The sequence below is a fragment of the Oryzias latipes genome, chromosome 17, assembly GCF_053564925.1.
Source record: "Oryzias latipes strain Hd-rR chromosome 17, Olatipes_Hd-rR_3.1".
In the NCBI taxonomy this organism is placed as follows: Eukaryota; Metazoa; Chordata; class Actinopteri; order Beloniformes; family Adrianichthyidae; genus Oryzias; species Oryzias latipes.
This window is the reverse complement of record NC_136253.1, coordinates 19,430,952-19,452,606: the sequence shown is the minus strand read 5'-3', so window position 1 is coordinate 19,452,606 and position 21,655 is coordinate 19,430,952. Positions and strand designations below refer to the sequence as shown.

Sequence of the window (21,655 nt, the reverse complement as noted above, 5' to 3'; positions counted from 1 at the left end):
ATGTGATCTTCAAACCATCACATTATGGGTTAACTCATAAGAATATGGAGAGAAATTATCGGTCATTAGAATTTTCCTATCAGCCTTCCCTTCTAAACGTATCCAGAAAATGACTCAATCAATACATGAAGACAGTAGATGTTAGTGTTGACCACCGAGATGGGCCGCCATTCTTCCCATGACTCTCTCAGTCTGACTGCCTTTGACTTTTTCCGGAAGAAAAAAAACAGTGCCCCTACTGGTCGTACCTGTTACGGATTTTGTATCAATTCGGTGTCTCGGAGAATAATATACTTTTAATATATATATTAGCGTTTAAAAGTGAACGTCATATTCTCAGATAATAATTTTTACTTTCCTTTAAAGTTTTTTTAAGCCCTGCTACACCCACTGAAGGAAAAACGTTTAGAAGGGAAGGCTGATAGGAAAATTCTAATGACCGGTCATTCCACTGGTATTTAAACGCAGCACTTACGGACGAATTTGTGAGATGTGAAAACAGTCTCATGGTGGATCCGTGCGTAACTTTGGCTTCGTGTGTGCGTAACAAGGGATTTGTGCGTGTTTTTTAAAGATAGTGTGTGTTTTTTAAAGTGCGTAAGTAGTTTCAAGCTGTTGTAATCTTAATTTGTGCATACGTAAATTGCATTTTGTATTTTTTTAACTTATACACAAAACGTATTATGTGAGTAACAAATCACGCACAAATCCAAATTTATGCACAAATCCTAATTTACGCACGCCCAAAGCAAGAATATGCATACACAAATCCTAATTTACGCAAAAATCAAAAATTACGCATGCACAAATCCGACTGAGTCTAATTTCTCTCCATATAAGAACCAATGGTGACATCAGTATAACAGAAAAAAACAACATAATGTTTAACAATATGTTCTGTGGCCCAATTTCCATTTTTTGTTATGATTTGTTTATTTTATTTTTTTAGATTTTCTTTTTAAGGGTTAAGATCGGAGATCTACATGCAAGATCTTTACCAAGAGAAAAAGAAGATCATTTGAATGACAATTTGTGAATATCATGCCTACTATTTTTTGCATTAATATAAGTGTAAAAATGACAAAACATGAGAAAAAACTGAGTTATTAAAATGACGTACAAACTTATAAAAGTGCCAGTGGAATTTCAGATACTGTTCTTTCTGGAGTATCATTGCACTGGATTATAAATCACAGCAGCCCAAAAAAATGTATAATAAAGGCAACAAAACCATATATGTAAGTTGCTCTGGGGTAAAAATTGCACTATTGACAGAAAACTACAACCCTTGTGAGCAAATCTACCAGTGTTGCGTTCACACCACACGAGATTCACGCTTTTTTTTTAAAACTAGTGTTAAATCTGTATGTGCAGCCTCTTTTGACACGTGTCAAATTTAATGCTCAGTCTTTAAACAAAAATGTGTTCATTTGGTTGGTAAGGTGAGAGGCTACCATGCAGGAATCCAGGGTTCGATTCCCGGAGGTGGATAAACAATGGTACATGGGTCAATTACCATATCAATGGCGAGCAATTAACATCACCCAGTGAGGTCCTTAGGCAAGACCCTTAATGCTACTGCCTCCTGAGCGCGGTTAGGCTGCAGCTCACCGCTCCCCCAGGGGATGGGTCAAATGCGCATCAAATCCCACATTGTGGGATATATAAAATACTAATTATTATTTTTTATTTTTTATTATAGAGACCTTGGTCTTATGTGGTAGAAGCTAAGGTCAAGTTTTTAGCCTCATTGCTACATGGAAGTCTTGACTGTAAATCTCATTTACGATGCAAAGAAGACACTAATCACTTTGAAGGTTTATTTATTTTATTTATTTATTTATTTTATTTTTTTTAACTTGTCCTGTCCAACAGCTAGGCAGGCAGATGAGAGCTGAGGGCCTCTTGTGTTGGACATATTTTACTTTAACAAGAGGGGTTATTAATCTTCAGACAAACCAAAGGTATGTCTGAATAAACCCCGTTTGTAATTGAGGCCAAACTTTATTAATTTCAACCATGTTTGAAAATTTTTGGTGTTGGACCGGACGGAAAAGGAAAGAAGGGAAGAAGAGAGAGGGACGTTAGAGAGGGGGGGGGGGGGGGGTGATAGTGAGAGGGTAAGACCATGAAGCAGCATAGAGCAGACAGGTTTACTGGTTGTTTATCATTACGGTACGGTTCAAATGTAGTACAAAAAGGGCGGGGCCTGTCCACACACACTCAAATGTTATCAACACACCTGCTAGCTGCAAAAATGTCCACATGTCAACATGCACACAAAACAGATAGTGTTCACAAACGCATACCTATGCCTTTAAACCAACTAGTGTGAAATCTGTCATTCATTCAATCATGCAAACTATTAGTGCAAAGGTGAGCTAACACCTGTGCTCAGGTGAGTGTTTATAATCTTCTAAAATGGATGGTGGAATGTGAAAAGAAGGAGGAGGAGCGCCTAGCCACCCCCACACCCAGACCCCCGCCGCAGCAGCAGCAGCAGCCGGAATCCCCCCAACGCCACACGGGAACAGGCAGGGAACAACCGCCCCCCAGGTTTATTTATTTTAGAAGATTATAAATAAGCATCTGTAAATATGTCTGAATGTCCATGTTTTAAAGGGGATTTTTACTTTCTACTTTCTGGTTGTTCTTCTTGCACCTTTTTATACGCCTGTTCAGCTTTATGTCATTTGTGGTAGAAGACCACCCAGGTAAATGAATAAATAAAAGACTGTATTACAATGTTACATCATGAAAACACTGATTTATCCTATTGTCCACAAATGAGTACATCACCTTTTTCTATCCCAAGCAAATGCTCGGTTCAAACTTCAGAAGGTCAGCTTGACCTTGTTTACCATAGTTGCGGTTCTGATGGAATGCAAAGGAATTCCGTTTCCCTGCTCCCTTCACCTCCTCTGGAAAATTATTCACCCTTCCCAACGATAACCGCTTTTGCCCCCACAATGTGCACTTGACTTTCCTTTTTTTTTTTCTTTTACATTGTATGTATCTTTCTTGCTGGCAAAACGTAGATTGCATACCAAACAAGAGCTCCTGACATGCCAATAAAAGAACAATGTATCATTACTTTCTAAGTGTTTTGCACAGTTAAAATGTGCACAATCAAAGGCTCCAGTATAGTTTTACTCTGCTTGTAATTTACCCCAACCTTTAAATACTGGGTGTTTTCAATTAATGTAATAGAATTAAACATTTGAGTGACTCCTCAAAAACTGATACAGAGAAATAAAAAAAGGGACAGCAGAGATCCTCCTCACCTTTTATCTCTAAAGAGTTCTTGTGTTTATCTGGCTCATTACTGCATGAAGCAGCACGGAGACAGCTGCTGCCATTGCCCCTTCACAGTGAACCACATGGACGTTATTCCCATAAAATGAATAAAAGATTTCGGCCAGCTTTATAATGGGTTTGTTTATCGTACGAACTTCAATCAATCTCCTATTTTTCCTCTGAACTCACACACCCTTGTCAACATTTCCATGCCCCTCCAGGAGTTTCCGGCCATCAGTTTTAGACACTGACCTAGATGAATCCAAGGGAAAATGCACACAGCTCAGTTTGTTGGCCCAAAGTTAAGGAGTTGGAACTCTTCTTCCACTTTTATCACATGGTTTTCTATGGCTCATAGGTTAAAGAGTCAATTTGGGACAAAAAGTTTGGGTAACGCTTTCTTTTACAGTACAGTACTTACAGTGTACTTAAGTGGTATTTACATGGTACTTATTGTGTAACTACTGGGTACTTTCAGGGTACTTACATGGTACTTTTTATGGAATTTACTGGGTACTTACAGTGTGTTTACATGGTACTTTCTATGGTACTTTACTGGGTACTTTCTGTGTCTACTCTGTACTTACATGGTACCTACTGTGTATTTATATGGTACTATTTGGTTCATACCTATGTGGTACATACTGGGTATTTATAATATTCTTACTGGGTATTTACATGTTGTGCAAAGGTGTCTTTTATGGTACTTACCACATGTAAGAACAAGGTAAGTACAAATAAAGTACCTTGACCTTTAGGTCTGCACTCGCTGCATGTTTCATGGTATTTACCATGAATTTACCACAGAAACTACCCCTTAAGTACACTGAAACTGTACTGTAAAAGAAAGTCAGCCCTATTTCCACTCAGCTACATGGTACTTTCATTACTAAATACCGGGTATGTTCACTTGAATATTACTTGGTACTTACCCCTTAAGTACAATGAAACTGTACTGTAAAAGAAAGTCAGCCCTATTTCCATTCTATTACATGGTACTTTCAGTAGTAAAGGCTGGGTATGTACACGTATTACCTTCCTGTGCAGTGTACACACATACACACTTGGTATTCTGACCTCACAAAATGAGACAATGCTAACTTGTTGGTAAGGGTCAAATAACTACATTGTAAAAACATGTTCTGCCCTGATTACTTCTTGTAACATGAGGCAAGTTTAAAGAGAAACAAGACAGCAGTGAAAACAACAATCTTTAATATGATACATGTCTGCAGCATACAAAGTGTCATCACAATGAAACATGTTTTAAGTACAAAACAGTACAAAGGAGCATTCCAAAAAACACATTATTGGCCTGAGGGTCGTGCTTTTTGTCCATCCAAATTCCTTCAGCAGAGTTTGGTAACAGTGCAGGACTTCTTCAGGGTTTGTAACTGCAAGAAAATTCACAATAAAAGCTCAAATGAAAATAAAAAGCATAACGACTTTGATGAAATACAAAATAAATTTTACTTGTTTAATTATTTCTGTAATGAGTTTGATAAATCTCTGTGTATTATTTATCGCTTTGACTGTAATGCTTGAAATTAATCAATTATCCTCATTTATAAACATGATAATAAATTATTCAAAACTTAACTTTTTTTAAATATTGTTCTAAAAATGAACTTTATATATGTCAGGAAAATATGTAAAACAACAAGGCTAAATATTTACTTTTAATACTAAAAACACCCAGAGTGTGTGTTTTTGTTAAGTAGGTTGGGGCGAGTAAAATTGCAAATTCCCAGCGCACTTGAATGCAGCACAACTCCCCCAAAGTGAACGTGCATTAATCCGGAGAGCCTCGAGGCGCGCGCAACAGTTTGAATTTCTCTTCATTTGGCAGGTAAGCCAGTGTTTTTATTTTTTTAAATATTGGATAAATTACATGTAAATATTTAAACTGATCAAACTTTATAAAGAAGCTAACCTCGTGATTTCAAGCCGCTATCTCTGTGTTTAAAATGTGACGTAAGAGCATGTCTACGTTACTGCAATAATTTCAGTTATTTCATTATTTTTCTATCAGCATATTCTATTTTGGATATATTTCTGATTATTTTATTATTATTATTTTTTTCTTCTTGAAATGATTCAATAAGTTTGGATTGATGACATTGACTATCACTGCTGATGCTCTTTCTGAGTCTTTGATGCTGGATTTTGTATGCTTATGCTTTGTTCAATAAAGTTGTAAAAAAAAAAAAAAAAAAAATCAGTTATTTCAAAATGTTTAAATTTTCAAAGTTTGTCATGAAAATCTACAAACATTGTTGTTACTTACCAGGAGAGAGGCACCTGTAAAACAAGCACGTAGCCTAAATGATAAAGTCTGTTGTTCTGTGCTCGTTTGACTGAGCGCACGTCTTTCTGGGAAAATCAAAGAAAGGCGTTTATTTAAAATAATGATGACGTACTTCCGTTTTTTTACCGCTTTAGATCAGCTATGGTGAAGAAGACATCCCAGACGAATCCGTGAAGCCACAGGAGAGTAAGCTAAAGTAAGTTAAATCCACCAAGTGGACATATTATTTACATTAATGAAGAGTTTAACTGCATTTTCTTTTCTTTCTCCGTTTTTATTCTATTTTTATTTATTTATTTATTTTCAAATATGATAGAGACAACAATACCACCCAAAAGTAAATGTAACTGTTTGAAAATTAAAACATATTTTTTTGAATAACTGCGTTGAATTTGAAATTGCCTATTTATTTCTTTTTCCTTTTCTTTTACACTGCCATGTTTTTCATGCTAATGCAAATTGTAGGTGCGAATAATATTTATAAAGAAGAAATAAACACAGCAATTGGCAATTAAAACATTACTTTTGTCATTCTTTGTCTAAACAAATTATATTTTTTATGGCAATTTTGATTTTTTTGTCTTTGATTTCTTTTTTGTTCTTGTTTATATAACTAAAATTTAAAGTTGTGAATAATCTATCATGTTTATAAATGAGGATAATTGATTGATTTCAAGTATTACAGCCAAAGCGATAAAGACTACACAGAGATTTAACAAACTCATTACAGAAATGATTAAATAGGTAAAATTTATTTTGTATTTCATCAAAGTCGTTATGCTTTTTATTTTCATTTGAGCTTTTCTTGTGAATTTTCTTGCAGTTACAAACCCTGAAGAAGTCCTGCACCGTTACCAAACTCTGCTGAAAGAATTTGGATGGACAAAAAGCACGACCCTCAGGCCAATAATGTGTTTTTTGGAATGCTCCTTTGTACTGTTTTGTACTTAAAACATGTTTCATTGTGATGACACTTTGTATGCTGCAGACATGTATCATATTAAAGATTGTGGTTTTCACTGCTGTCTTGTTTCTCTTTAAACTTGCCTCATGTTACAAGAAGTAATCAGGGCAGAACATGTTTTTACAATGTAGTTATTTGACCTTTACCAACAAGTTAGCATTGTCTCATTTGGTGAGGTCAGAATACCAAGTGTGTATGTATGTACACTGCACAGGAAGGTAATACGTGTACATACCCAGCATTTACTACTAAAAGTACCATGTAATAGAATGGAAATAGGGCTGACTTTCTTTTACAGTACAGTTTCATTGTACTTAAGGGGTAAGTACTAAGTAATATTCAAGTGAACATACCCGGTATTTAGTAATGAAAGTACCATGTAGTTGAGTGGAAATAGGGCTGACTTTCTTTTACAGTACAGTTTCATTGTACTTAAGGGGAAAGTACCAAGTAATATTCAAGTGAACATACCCGGTAATTAGTAATGAAAGTACCTTGTAGTTGAGTGGAAATAGGGCTGACTTTCTTTTACAGTACAGTTTCAGTGTACTTAAGGGGTAGTTTCTGTGGTAAATGCATGGTAAATATCATGAAACATGCAGCGAGTGCAGACCTAAAGGTCAAGGTACTTTATTTGTACTTACCTTGTTCTTACATGTGGTAAGTACCATAAAAGACACCTTTGCACAACATGTAAATACCCAGTAAGAATATTATAAATACCCAGTATGTACCACATAGGTATGAACCAAATAGTACCATATAAATACACAGTAAGTACCATGTAAGTACAGAGTAGACACAAAAAGTACCATGAAAGTACCCAGTAAAGTACCATAGAAAGTACCATGTAAACACACTGTAAGTACCCAGTAAATTCCATAAAAAGTACCATGTAAGTACCCAGTAGTTACACAATAAGTACCATGTAAATACCACTTAAGTACACTGTAAGTACAGAACTGTAAAAGAAAGCGTTACCAAAGTTTGTTACTTTTGGAGGGTATATGGATCAGAATGATGAAAGTGGGAAACTTCATGCTCATAATTGCCCCAAATCAACAAAGTGATCTGCCGGAGTGGCTCTGGCGCCAATATAACACAATAAAACCACTTTTTTTTCATTACAACTTATTTTCACATAATGATTCATCATCGTATGGTATTCCAGCCTGCTCTGCAGGCTAAGTGCCTTAAGCAACCTATTTCTATAAAAAGAAAACCATCATGGGTTAAAAAGGAGAAAGTACATTTAAAAAATTCCACAGTCAAACTTTTCAAGTGTTGCCTGGGGTTCCCAGACAAAATGTTTTTCTGTCGCTTGATGAAATTTAATAACGTATGATACAAAAATGTGATCTCCGATAGAGATTTTTTTTTTTTAATTTTTTTACTTCCATTATAACAATTTAAAAAATCATCAAACTGTGTTTGGCTGATGAATACATAAACAAATTATTCATTTTTTGATTTCCAATTGCAAGCAGATAGTCAAAAGTTAAAATTCGGGTTGATGTGTCTGTGTCTGTTTTTTTAACATCTACTTTTTCATCATCAGAACACAATGGATTCATAAATAGTGTTCTTGCATATTGTTCATACATATTGGATTTTAACTTTGTGAAATCTGTGATTTCATATTTGCCGTTAAGAAAAGAAGGAGTGAGCATGTGCCTGAATTGCTTTTAAAATCCAGGGCACTATGATTTTTAAGTAGTTAGGAAGTAGGGAGGGAATTAAGATTAGAGGATGACATTTTTACGGGAAGCCCACGGGTCATGGGATTCCCGTGGGATGGAAGTCGTCTCTGCCATTAATCATCGGACTGGGACGGGATAAATTCTTACATGAGTGAGAACCAACCAATAAGAGCAAAGACATTTACATTTAATGTTTTACATAATGACTAAATAAAGACAAAATATAAGGGAGGATTTTTGGAGTAGGAGTCAGATTTCCAGGAGAGGAAAGGGACAGGATTATTTTTCTTTAACTTTGGTCTGGGAATGGGATGGGACATGAGTGAAAATCCACTCCTGTGTCATCCTTTACTTCAGACATCGCCCAAGACTGTAATTAGCTGTTTATTACATCTAAAACTTAATTGAGATAACACATAAAAGAACGAGTAGCTTTTTCCCTTTTCATAAACTTTTTCATTTGGTATGTTGGGACTCCCCCATTGGGGAGCATTATATTTGTTTCTTCCAGCATCAGTACCCAAAAAAACAACTTGGAAAATTAGTTCAGAGTGCATGTGGAACATAAATCCACTGTGGTCTAAGCCCATTTTTAATCACGTTTGCCTGTTTGACCCAGTTTTTCAGATGCTTCCAGGCCATGCTACGATGTAAAGCTCCACTACGAGGCTCCAGCGCCAGAAGCTCCTCTAAGGTTGCCACCAAGGCAGTGAGGGGGGTGGCCGTGACTGGGGTCCGCCGCACCAATGATTTCCTATTTTTGGTAGCCTCACTGGGTCAACCAGCCGCCGCTGTGCCCCAACTGGGCCCATCTTGTGAACCCACCATTGACATCTCCAAAGCCCACTCTTCAGACAACAAACCTGTTGTAGTGTCACTAGTGGCCCACTTTGATGGCTGACAATTTTCTTTTTTTACTTTTGAAATATCAGAGCTTTTCAACTGCAAGTCTTTAACAATGAGAGGGGAGCATCAGCCTGGCAGTGCATGTGGCTCAAGCACTGCTGTTGCACCAAATCTCTCTTGGCTAGAGATGGATTTCAAACAAAGAAGCCCTGGGATGTCCCTGGATGTTATTTGAGACAGTAAACCTGCAGAAGCTGAGTGTCTCCCTAAAGTAAGGATTGCACTGAATGGATCTTTCTTTTGGACAAGAGCAGAAAAACAAATTCGGTAATAAGGTATTGACTATAAAAGAAAAAAGAAAAAAAACAGACATGGGATTTGTTCAAGGTCAAGAAGGACATTTTGTGTATTTTTGTAACATTTCGTACTAATGTCGAATAAATTGATTAGAAAGGATGTTTATAGTTATAGATTTAAAATTCCTATTAAATGTTGATGAATCCAAAAATGAACTTCAAATACAGACTTAAGACTTTAGAAAACTACCAGTCAATTTTATTCTCTATTTCCTTTCTTTTTTTATTTGGTGTACAGGCAGGATTGGTATGGTAGCATGCTATTTTTTTGCAAGAGTAAAGTGACCCAAAGAAATATGTGCATGTTGGTAAAGATCAAGGTATTCCTGTAGGAACATGCATGTGGAGTGTGCAATAGAAAAACCAAATGTGTTTGAGAGGTTAACTACACCAGTATTTTTACTGTTCAGTATTTTTAATGTCTAATTCCCCGTTACCTTTTTAATTATGTATACCTGTTGTCAAAATGGTAAGGCTTTTACATGTGAGAAACAGGATTTTCTTTTTCAAAAATGATATCTTTAGACATCCTTTAAAAATTTCTGTCATGTTCATGTTATGTGTAAGTTATAGCCTCTGCAATTCACAGTGTTTCAAATGTTTGCATTTTCAAAAAATCAATGGCACACGTGAAACCGCCAAAAAGCAAAAATCGATTTTTTTTTATTGCATTTATTTGATTTGAGGTTTGGTTCATGTTCTTCACTACAAAACACATAAGCTTTTATCAATCAGTTTGACACATTCTTTTTTCTTGCAACAGAGAGGATAAGTATATTTCAAGCTAAGGCTGTGATTTGAAATGCTGTGTTTTCTGTGTCAGCGTGTACGTTGCATTCTAGATTCGCGTTATTCCATTGTGTTGTGTTTGTCTTAGCACTTTCACACAAACTGTTGTCCGTACAGTTAATGGTTCCGGTGTATGACTTGATACCAAAGGAAAGGACATTTTAATATTTTTGAAAGGGAGTTGTTTAATAAATTTAAAAAAATGCATATAAAAAAATTACCTAATTTCATTTTTGTTATTTTCTTTTACTTTGTCTTTGAAAACAACTTTTAGACGTGTATGTTTACAAACTATTTTGTTACACCATGATGCCATGAAAAAGAAAAAAGGTGGAAAAAAACAAGCTGGCTAGACTGTTTTTTTTTTAAATATATTTTATATTTTATTCGACTTTTCTAGCAGACGTTTTTAGCCACAGGCCCAAATTATCATCTGTCTACTACCATGCTTAACAGTAAGCATCCAATTTGTTCTAAAAAGCTGTCTTATTAGGATTTTTTCTTCCATATGCTGAGTTCACACAGATGTGACTCGCATCCGCCGCCTCTGCTTTGATATGAAGCAAATTTGCTGTTTGACACTAATCTAAAAATAAGTGTTCAGCAACTTGCTGCTCTCGCCGCATGTGGGAGGAGCTACCATCAGAGGTTTTTAGCCTCGTTGCTACATGGAAGCACTGACTGTATATCTGTATCTCATATTCAGAAACTTCATCAGTTCAATGATTTCCAGTAAAATGTTTAATATAAAATATGTTACTGACAGGAATTTTGCACAAGTCTAAAAGTTCTCTTCAAATTGTTTTAAGTGAATAAATGAAATATTTTTTTATTGCATGGAATACACAGATGACATTGAGAGATCAAGTATATTTATTTTGAAGAACTCTACAAAAGCATCGATGATCACGTTTCCATCTCTGGGTTCAGAGATTCTCCCAGTATGGTGAGCTTCACCATCCACTGCAGGAACTTCGTCTGAATGAAGACCTTCCCGTTCAGCTGAGATCGTAACCCATTTGACGACTTGCTGTCCCGTATTAGTCAGAGAAGGGAAAACATTTTTGTCATTGCATTGGAAGATGATGAAGTTAATTAGCTGAGGATCATTCCAGATGTCTTTGCCACTCTCTTTGTGTATAACATTTTTGGACCCGATTCCAGGAAGAAGATTAAAGCAAAGACAGATTTGTTTTGGTCAAAACTTCAGTTTTAGATCTTAAGAGTTGAATATTACAAAGAACTGATAACAACCACCAAATGGTTCCCGAGCGCAGCTATGTTTGCAGCATACTGCTCCCCCAGGGGATTGGACAAACACGGAGAACACACCTAGGTGTGTGGCAGTTAATGGGACCTTAACTTTAAACCTAAACCTAAATGAATTACACTTAATAGATCTTCTAAAGGTTACAAGATAGAAATGCTGTCCACTTTTATTGTGAATTATTGTTAAATACAAAAAAATGCAGATTTACTGTATCCTGTATATGCTTTGTTTAGTTTAAATTGAAAAATTTTATTACCATTGAGTCAATGGTCAATGTTTAACTTCCTGCTTCATTTAAATACTGTATATAGTCACAGTCTCCTGGGACATGAAATTTGAAGCCCATAAGTCAAAGCTCAAAAGGTCTTCAGGGGCCAGCAGCAGCATACAGTCACTATGATACTTGAGTTACTTCAACTGCGGAGCAACCGCCTTTTTATAGGCTCTTTGGAGGGACAACCTGGACTTGATAATGATGATGACTATGGGACCAAAACAAAGACCTGTGTAGTTTTGGGTCACATAGACCTGGAAGTCGATTGAAAACTATGCTATGGGTTGTTACAAGTCATTTCATAGGAGTCCTCAGCTGGAGTGAGAGGGTGAGGGACAGTCATTACCCTCTCCTGCCTTAATAGCCCCTTTAGGTGTTAATGACCTGGGTGAAACCAGTTTGTCCTGTTTGGATTTCAGGATGTAAGTCTGCCATTTCTGTTGGGCGAAGGTTTTATCTATTTTGGCAAAAATAGCTTTGCTCTCTAGCCGAGGACAAATAACCCCTATAATGACTCCTAACAACCCTCAGTGTGGTTGTTGATGGACTTCCAGGTCTTCATGACCTGAAACCATTCAGGTCTTTGTTTTCGTCACATGGTCATCAGCACTTTCAAGTCCCACTGCTCCCTCCCTGTAGTCTACAAATGCCAGTTCTCTCAGCACTTCAATTTGGAATTGAGGAAGCCTCCTGGATAAGAGGAGGAATGTCTCCAATTTATAAAACAATGTCCAGATGACCCTTGTTATACCTTTCCCTGCTATAGAACCTCTGGATGAATACATTTTTGAAGATAAACCACCATATAGGACAACTCAAGGTAGAGTATCTTAATCCCATCTTTTCATCAGTTAAGAATAAATTGTTTCATAACTTTGGTTTTGGAGGCCCAAAGTGCTGTACACAATGTCAAATAAACAAACACTACAATGATAAAACACAAAAAGGGATAAAAAATAATTAAACCAGAATAAAACATAACAAAGCAACTACTTAGTCACTTTTTGCAGCTCAGTTCCACCTGCATTTACATTAGTTTGGTTCATGAGTCAAACATTTTACAGGCTACTCCATTCTCACTGCCACTTTTCTTTTCTTTTTTAATTCAAGACCTTTCCCAGTCCACTCCACGTGTTCATCACAAAACCACAAAATATGCATCAAAAATACAGTTTGTAAACTTTTTTTGTCTTTTTCAAATGAGTACTTTAGTCTGTATGCATGTATACTAATAAATCTGAAAAATTGTCAAGAAGAAACAAAGATTACAACTTTCAAGATAATATCCTGTGAAATAGATTGAAATATTTTTTTGCATGTATAACAGTAAAATAATAAAAAGAAATAAACATAGGCTTTTCAGCATTAAATTTAACATGTATTAATTAAAGAAAACATTACATTTTTACCATCAAAATTAGAAGTTTGAAAATAATTAAAGTCGTTAACAACAGAGCTTTAGTTCCAGTACTGACATTCATGACTACCTTAACACTTCAACAGTTTTTGCAATTAACTTAATTTCAGTGGATTATGAAGTGGAGAAAAGCAGCATTGCTTTGGTATGCAACACCATACAGTAGTGAAGTGCCTACACCATCAAGTCAGCTGATTCTGACACGAGGAAGCCACTATTCTCCTCGTCAGAATCAGCTGATATGTGTTGATCGCATAAATGGTCAAGGTGTGGTCAAAGACATCTCCGGTGTTAAAGGGTTAAACCATCAAGTTGGCGCTTTGCATTCAACAGTAACAATGTCACAATGGTGGACATCTGTGAACACAACTCCACACAACACTAAACGCTACACAGCTAAACTGGTTATTTTATCAATGTTCAGTCATGGGAAGACAGTGGGTGGAGTTGTTGTCAAGGATTGACAAAACATAAATTGTACAAACTGACCCATTTTCAGCTAATTTGTTCTCAGAAAAGAACTTTTAGAATTTTCAGGCTTTTGTTCACCCTCATGTTTGAATTATCTGTAAGTAATACACTGTATTATGTGGCGGCAGTGGGTCAGGCGGTTGAGCAGGTTGGCCAATATTCAAAGGCGGTTCGATTCCTGCTCCCACAAGTCAACTGTCATTGTGTCCTTGGGCAAGACACTTAACCCCTTCCTGCCTTCAATGTTTGCTGCACTGGTGTGTGTGTGAAGGCGTGGGAATGTACCGGTGATGGTCAGAGGGGCCGCAGGCGCTTACTGGCAACCACGCCTCTGTCAGTCTCCCACAGGGCAGCTGTGGCTATATCAGTAGCTTACCATCACCAAGTGTGAATGAGGAGTGAATGAATAGTGGACACATTGTAAGCGCTTTGTGCTTGTGGAAAAGCACTATTAAATCCAATCCATTATTAGTGTTCTTCCATACACTCCCTGTTGAATGCATATAAGACAAATGTAAATAAATGAAACTAGGAAAATATATTTGTAAATGATGTATACTTGTATAGGGCTTTTCTTCCTTCCTTGAAGGCCCAAAGCGCTTTATAGTCACAGTCCCATTCACCCATGCACACACACGTTCACACACTGATAGTGGCTCAACTGTCGAACACTAGCGCCAGCCTACAACCACCAGAGGCAACGTGGGTTTCAGTGTCTTGGACACTTCAACACATGGCCACATGGCCTTGGCCAAGGCGGGAACTAAACACTAACCGTAACCCTCTTCCAATCAGTGGTCGACTGCCCTAACCTCTGCACCACAGCCTCCCCAATGCTGTTATTCTTCAGCTATCGGCAGTAAACACCAGAGCCTCTAACTGAGGAAATCACATGAGACCAAATGCTGCCTATGAAGCAATTTGCTTTCTTGGAAAATGGGAAAAATGCACAACAGTGTGATGAATGTTTAAAAATGTAACTGATGGTCCACATTCACGTTTACCATGAAATGTTCTGTTTTACATTCTAACACAGTCACAGCAATCTTGCATCGAATCCAAATTTTTTAAATGTTTTATTGTTCAGTAAAAATACAGCTGAGCTGCAAAGATTTATCCATTTTAGTCTTACACTTTAGTTTTCTAGGCCCTTCAAGCTTTAAGGTGGCAAGACCTGTTTGTAATCTTGAAAAGCCTATCTTGATGATTTCATGGTGCATAGTGCAATTATATTAGGTGCATCTAAGCATACATGCACTGTCACTTTGTGTTTTGACGGTGAATACAGTTAATGCAACCACTGCCACAAATAACAAAATGTCCTTGATTTCTTCTGGAGAGCCGAGATCTGTTTAGGCATAACGTGCAACTATCCAATCAGTGTGTAGCCTCATAACCCCTTTTACAACCCAGACACACTAGAAGCACTTTTTGTAGATCATTAATGTGGTCAAAAGACATGCTGTCTCATCATTGACAAGAAGACTTCATACGAAGAAGAAATTCCAAGAAACGGTTCCTGTCGCAAACACGGAAAAGACATCTAGATCTTAAAGGGCGTGTGACTTCAGGGGAAACTTACCTTGCCTCTCGGGGTAAACACCTTACCTTGCCAAAGTCCAATTCATAGTGGAGGTGCTGTGGCATACTGAATTAATAGTTCTTTTCCTCACATCAATAATTAGTCTGAGAAGTACTTGTGCAGAACACTGACATTTACAGTGAGCGTGGCCTATAAAAGTAGACTTATTTAAACTAAACTAACTGACAACTGCACTCATATACTGCACGTGTGCTTTTGAGTCCAACCACTGAGAAATGCAACTTCTTGGGAAAACACTTGTATAACTTCCGCTGCTCGTGGTTTTCTACTTTCTTGTGCTTCATTTTACGTGCATATGGCAGAAGTTGTTTTTCCATTTGCAAACATGCTTCAACCAACTCTCTGCTTCACTTCTAAGCCTGGGCTGTCAGCTGCATAGTAAGCAAAGCACCACCAGATACTTCATTAAACATGATATTTTGATTTCTCCATGGCTGTCTTGTGTAAGCTCAAGAGTAGAGTGACAGATAAAACTTACAAATGAGGCTTTTGGGAGAGGCTAGGAGTCCAATTACAGTTAGTTGATTTGGCAACAGTCTTACAACAGGCCAAATGTGGCCTAAAGGTACATCCCAGCTGTGCTCCGTTTACTTCTTTTTGTCAGAGCTTTACTCACACAGTCTTGCTATTACAGCCATGTAACTCCAGAATAGGATTTCACACTCTGTTTCACACAAATATTTATTGGATTTTTTTTTCTTATTTGATTAAATACCACCAGCAATAGCCAGGTGCACCAAAGACTAATTTTGCTTCTGAAGTTGAAATAGTGGTTTCTGTCAGTAACACCAGCAGAAAAAAAAAAAAAGTTCTTTCACATTTCAATAAATCCTTCTGTCCTCTGTTTTTTTTACAGGTTTGCTTTAGCCATCATCAAAGATCACCTTTGCACAAAAAAAGAGGTTATGACAGTTTAGCATTAGCTTTCTTATGTAACAAAACTTTTTTATGTGTCGCATTTTTCTGATATAATAATGCAGATCAAAGAGTCCTTGGGAAAAGACACTTCACCCTCCTTGCCTCCAGTGTGGCTCCACTGGAGTGTGGATGTGTATGAATGTCCCGGTGATGGTCAGAGGCGCCGCAGGCCCGTACTGGCAGCCACACCTCTGTCAGTCTGCCCCAGGGCAGCTGTGGTTACATTAGCTTACATTACCAAATATGAATGAATAATCATAGTAAGCCCTTTGAGCTTCAGGAAAAGTCCAGAAAATTCCAATTTATTATTATTATCAATCATGTTCTACTAAATTATTTTGTTTAACCAACAGAAAGCTATATTTTGAGCAAATGTTTTAAAGCACCCAATATGAGCTAGACCAGAAAAATGCATTGAAAGTTACCAAACAAAATTAGTGAATAAAAATCTGTCCCATATGTTTCTTCATGGTTCAGTGTATCTGAAAAGTTTATACGAGGGGGAGTCTGTGTTTGATCTTCTGCACAAGGGACAATCCCTAATCTACAATAAAAACAAGGTTTGAGGCAAAACATTTTGCTGTTATATTCATCCATCCTGAAAATTGATTTTATATCGTTTATTTTAAACACAGAACAAGGTTAGGTTATTGAAATCTCTGTTTAGCAGCCCAGTGGAGTCTGCAAGGTAACAACTTCTGAAGCACCTTGTATATGAGTGCAGACAGCGCTGGGCTTTCCATGGGTAATGGTTTAATAAAGTCACTGTAGATTAACTTCCAGGCCTTTCACAGTGACTCAGCAGAACCAGTTTAAACTAACAGCAACACTTTAAAATAAAATCTATTTTTAACTGGTCATCAGTGTAAGAACATGAGAACCGGAGGGATGTGGTCATTTCTCCTGGTTGTAGTGAAACCACCCAACTAACCGAGAATTGTGATCTCCACTCTTCACCATTTGATTGAGATGTTTCCTTTAGGTGAGCACTGAAACTATGGTCTTAGTCTGAAATGACAAGCAAAGTTTCTAACTTGGCAAAAGGTCCTGATTCGTTTAAAAGAAGCTTTTCGGTTTTCTTAACTCGTCTCTTTTTGTTTCCTTAAGGATACGACTTCTGTTGTCATCTAACTGAAGTTTGGTGAAGTTTAACCCTATCTGGGGTTTTAGCTGCTCCAAGCAGCAGCAATAGTAAGGAAATAGTGAGGAAAAACTCCCTAAAAACGGATTCCAGAAGAAGAAAAAGAAACCTCACGGATGTCCACATGAAGGAAGGATCCTCTCAGAGGATGGACAGGCGATGTACCAGAACTCTTGGAGAAAAATTGGCTTATCTATCTCTACAATACATGGTTAAATAGTCAAGCAGATGGGATTCATCCAGATGAGTTGAGGGATGGCCGGGGGCTTACGACGCTTAAACTAGCATGTACAGGTTAAACAGCAGACGTCGGGATTTCCGGGTTACATAACAGACACGTGTTTATGTCGGCAGCACTCAAAACACAAGCTTTTAAATCGCTTGAATATTGGAAATAGTATGAAGATTTCAGAAATAGTGTTATGTATAATTATATTTATGATTGTTCTGATGAAAAAAAAATCTGCACATATTTTTTGTCATCTGCTTTATTGATACTTGAGGATTCTTAATTCTGTCTGATTAAAGTTATTAACCGGTTTTATGATAAATCATGTAACAAAATGGTTACGGTAGGACAGGGGTGGGATTATATAAATTTGCTTCTTTCCACTCCCTTTCGAGCAATCTTTGATTTAATTTCTAATTATCCTGAGTTTGATATGTCTCTGTACAAATACATAACTGCTGATTGTATTGTTTTGTACATTATTCTTGCTTTTATTGCTTGAAATAAACCATTTCAAATCAAAAAATCAGAAGTCGAAGTATCCTTTGAGCCCTTTTTTAGTGGAATTGGGGCAAATGAAACAATCTTAACTGAAAATCATTTCTGGCTAGTGTAAAGTGCACCCGGTACGTTTTTTTAAATAAAACATATTTTCCGATGCCCTCACTATGTTTCCCCCGTGGTGTAAACATGACATAATTTCCGCTGACATGGGTCACAAAGTGTGTGGTAGAGCGTCATATCGATCATTTGTCATCCTCATTGGTCATTGTGCTTACCCATTGAAAGAAGACAGGTCACGCACAAAAGAAGTGTTGTGAAAATCCCAAATCACAGTGGAACGAGGGTTTCTTTACCAGTACTTACTATATAAATGACGGGTTACCACGTGAACCTACAGGAGTTCGATGTCTCACGAGGTCAGCAGCCTACCCTGTTACTGCAGCAGGACTGCAACCATCCGAAGCCATTGCGATTCATCTGCTGTAGCTAGACCGCTCAGGTGACTGAACCGGAGCTGGACTGGATGCAGTGTAAGCCCAGGGTCAAAGTTTCTACATTTCACTGATCACCACCTGTTTAGCACCCACAACTGGTTGAATCTTCCTTCCATTTTCCTTATTGATGTTGCAGGAAACTGATGAACACATCAGTGTTCATGTAGGGAAAGCATCTCCAGAAGATCAGTAGAGTATCTTTTCTGAACCTTCAACTGTGGTTTTCAGATATTACTACAGCAACGTTTTCAGAGTTTAGTCCTGATGTTTGTAATTTTTCTCTCAGCTCAGAAACCACGTCTTTGGCGAAACAATATGTCAGTGTATGTTTGCCATTCAGATTTGCTTTTTAGCTGCAAAACTACCCACAGTTGAAGTTCCAGGCCCAGTTATGAGGGTTTTCTGCGACATTTTTCTGCTGTTTCCTCTTAGTCCTTACCTTGCTATACGAGAAGTTGTTAAGGCAATCCAAGGGAAATATAGGGGTTTCTAGTGGTTCTAACCTTTTGTGGAATTGTTTGGTTCCTTTAAGAGGGAGATTCCCTTTTGATCAATTGTTTACAAATCCATGTTCAGGGGTTGATGAGTGATTCTAAGTTTGAAGATAAAGCAGGCCAGCCAGTAGAATCTAAGAGGTCAGGCTATGGGGCTTCTGTCGCTCCTTGACCTCCCTCTCCCCAGGGATGAGGTTCATTCTTTAGGTTAGCACCAAGACAGTTCCACCGTAAACTCACTGATTTGTGGTGGGCCAGGAAACCCTCCTGTCTCCTTTTGGTAGCCTCATTAGTGTGTTTTGCCAAGAAATGTGTGTTGGTTGCAGGGCATTGGGTGGCTAAATATAGCCTCAGACCCTTTCTTGTAGGTTTATCGTTAAAAAAGTAAGAGGTAAAAATTAATAAACAACAATCTAAAAGAAGACAAAGAGAAGCAAGCATATGACGAAGAAACAGGTTCAAGCAGAATTGCAGTTAAACTCATTAGGAACTGGATACAAAAAAGAATGAATCCCAAAACAAAAAATGCTATTGAAATGTTAATTGAACTTAAATAAAAATAATTACAAACTGTCCAAAATGCAGCTGCTGGCTTTGCAACAAAGAATAGAATATTATTTTAATTTTGAAATATCTTAATGGTTTTGGGCCTTTTTTTAAGCAAACCATGAAGAATTTCTACCAGATCTTAAGGTAATGGTCTTGTAACTGTTCTAAAGGTTAGTATTTTGTTTCATTTTTACAGTGCTCGTCTTTAAACAGTCTCCTGGGGATAAAGTCTCTGCCTCTGCAGAGCTTCAAAACTCAACTAAAGGCTCATCATTCAGCTAAGCTTCTGCTGAGATTATTAATGTATTTTGATTTTTAATGTTTGATTCATTTTAAAAAGGCTTTAATTGGATTGGGCATTTACATGATTCTATACTTTAAGATACTTCTTGTAATTTTTATAGGCATTGTTATCTGCTCCATTTGAACATGATATCACAAATTTTCATCACAGAGTTTTATGTTTATTTATTATCTGCACTTTATTTTACTGCAATTTATCTATTTATTACAATTTTCATGGTTATCTGTCAATGTAACTTTAGAAAATTGTGTAAATCAATTGAGGGAATTTCTATGATTTGTTTCTATGGATATCTCTAATATCTCCTTAAAATCCAGCATTTAAGTTCCTTATGTTTTAGATTTGCCTATCTACTGTTAATTTTTTTTTTTTTACGAATTTATCTGTTTGTTTTCATTGGTTCATGTGTGGAGGGGGGATTTGGGGGCTTTTGGAAAGAACTTTAAAGCACAGACTGTATAAAAAGGGCTCTTTAAAATACAGTTCACTGATCACTTTCCAGGTTGTTTTTTTTACTTATAGAGTATACTTATAGATTTTTTGAATTTATCAATTACGAAACCTAAAATTTCTAATCTCAGGACATCACATTAGCTACTAAATTCAATGTAAAATAATTTCTTGCTACAAAAACATATTTCTCTTGAAGAATATGACTAAATATTGCAACAAATACATGCTTGGATCTTGATTTACATGAATTACTGTGAGGAGGTAGTGCAGCATGGAGGTGATTAGTCTGTGTCTCTGCTGGGATGTTTTGAAAGCCTAGGTTGCTGTGCTTGCAGCTTTTGTATTTTTCACATTGTCTCATATCCTCACAATGCACCATAAATTTTCTGTGCGTTCAGATCAGGTACGTTTGGTGGCTAATAAATCACAGGGTTACTACTATTGTCCTTAAATCTAAAGTTGGTACATTTGGCAGCGTGGGCAGCGGCCACGTTTTGAAAGAAAATAAAGTCCACATGTCTAAACAACTGGTCATCAGAGAGAGCAGAAAGGGCTCCCAAGTGTCTGCTGTGGGACCTGATATTGCAGATCAACACTTATAAATGACATAAAAACACTGCTGACTAAGGAAACTTTAGTTAAAGCACCTTGTGCCCCCTTTTTTCTTTATCAGATTATGGGAAGTAATTTTGACATCAAATGCTGGATGAAAAGGCAACTTTAAATCTTTGAGAGACATTTTTCTTCTTTTTGGTTCTGCTGGGATTAAACTAATATAAATTTAGTCCAAGATTGGCTAGTCATCTTGAATGTTACATGTGCATCTGTGCAATAATCCTTCAAACTTCGTCTACAAAACCACAAGTGTGATGACCTTGGCTTCACCATGCATTAGGTTCTTTTGTTGAAGCAACAAACACTCTTCCAACTCTGCCATTTGGGCTCCTGCTATTACAAACATGGTGGCTTTTGAAACCCCACAGCTTTTGAATCAAGTACTAGTTAACCTGTTGTACTCAATTGATTATCATTTAAAGACTTTTGTTGCCTTCGCACATTTTTTTAAACTGGTTTCATTCTATTTTCTATGAATGTGCTTGGAAATTGCACTCTTAACTGTCAACTTCTTTAGCATTGACCTTTTGTGTATTATCCTCTTTGTGCGGGGTGCCAATAAATATCTGATTAGGTCAGTCCTCACAATTTTGTGACAGACTGATCCTGACTGGCTCACTAAACAACTCAAAAAACATTGAATTTGTTTGAACCATGAT

General features: G+C 37.0%; 1 protein-coding gene and 2 long non-coding RNA genes across 3 annotated transcripts in view; 2 read left to right on the top strand and 1 right to left on the bottom strand.

Moving 5' to 3' along the window:
• Positions 1 to 17,186, top strand: part of LOC101168518 (vertebrate ancient opsin) — a 112,692-nt gene extending 95,506 nt beyond the window's left edge. The window contains exon 4 of the mRNA XM_023965347.2: positions 8,889 to 17,186. Coding sequence (XP_023821115.1) covers positions 8,889 to 9,170 — 282 coding nt within the window. The 3' untranslated portion in view covers positions 9,171 to 17,186. The remainder of the gene's footprint in view (positions 1 to 8,888) is intronic.
• Positions 4,496 to 5,741, bottom strand: LOC144986763 (uncharacterized). Its single transcript, XR_013650618.1, has 2 exons — positions 5,585 to 5,741; positions 4,496 to 4,691 (listed from the first exon to the last, which is right to left on the bottom strand). It is a non-coding gene; the product is annotated as an uncharacterized LOC144986763 (long non-coding RNA).
• On the top strand, positions 4,799 to 6,624 carry LOC144986762 (uncharacterized). The gene is made up of 3 exons (XR_013650617.1): positions 4,799 to 5,146; positions 5,740 to 5,801; positions 6,429 to 6,624. It is a non-coding gene; the product is annotated as an uncharacterized LOC144986762 (long non-coding RNA).
• Positions 17,187 to 21,655: the final 4,469 nt, after the last annotated feature.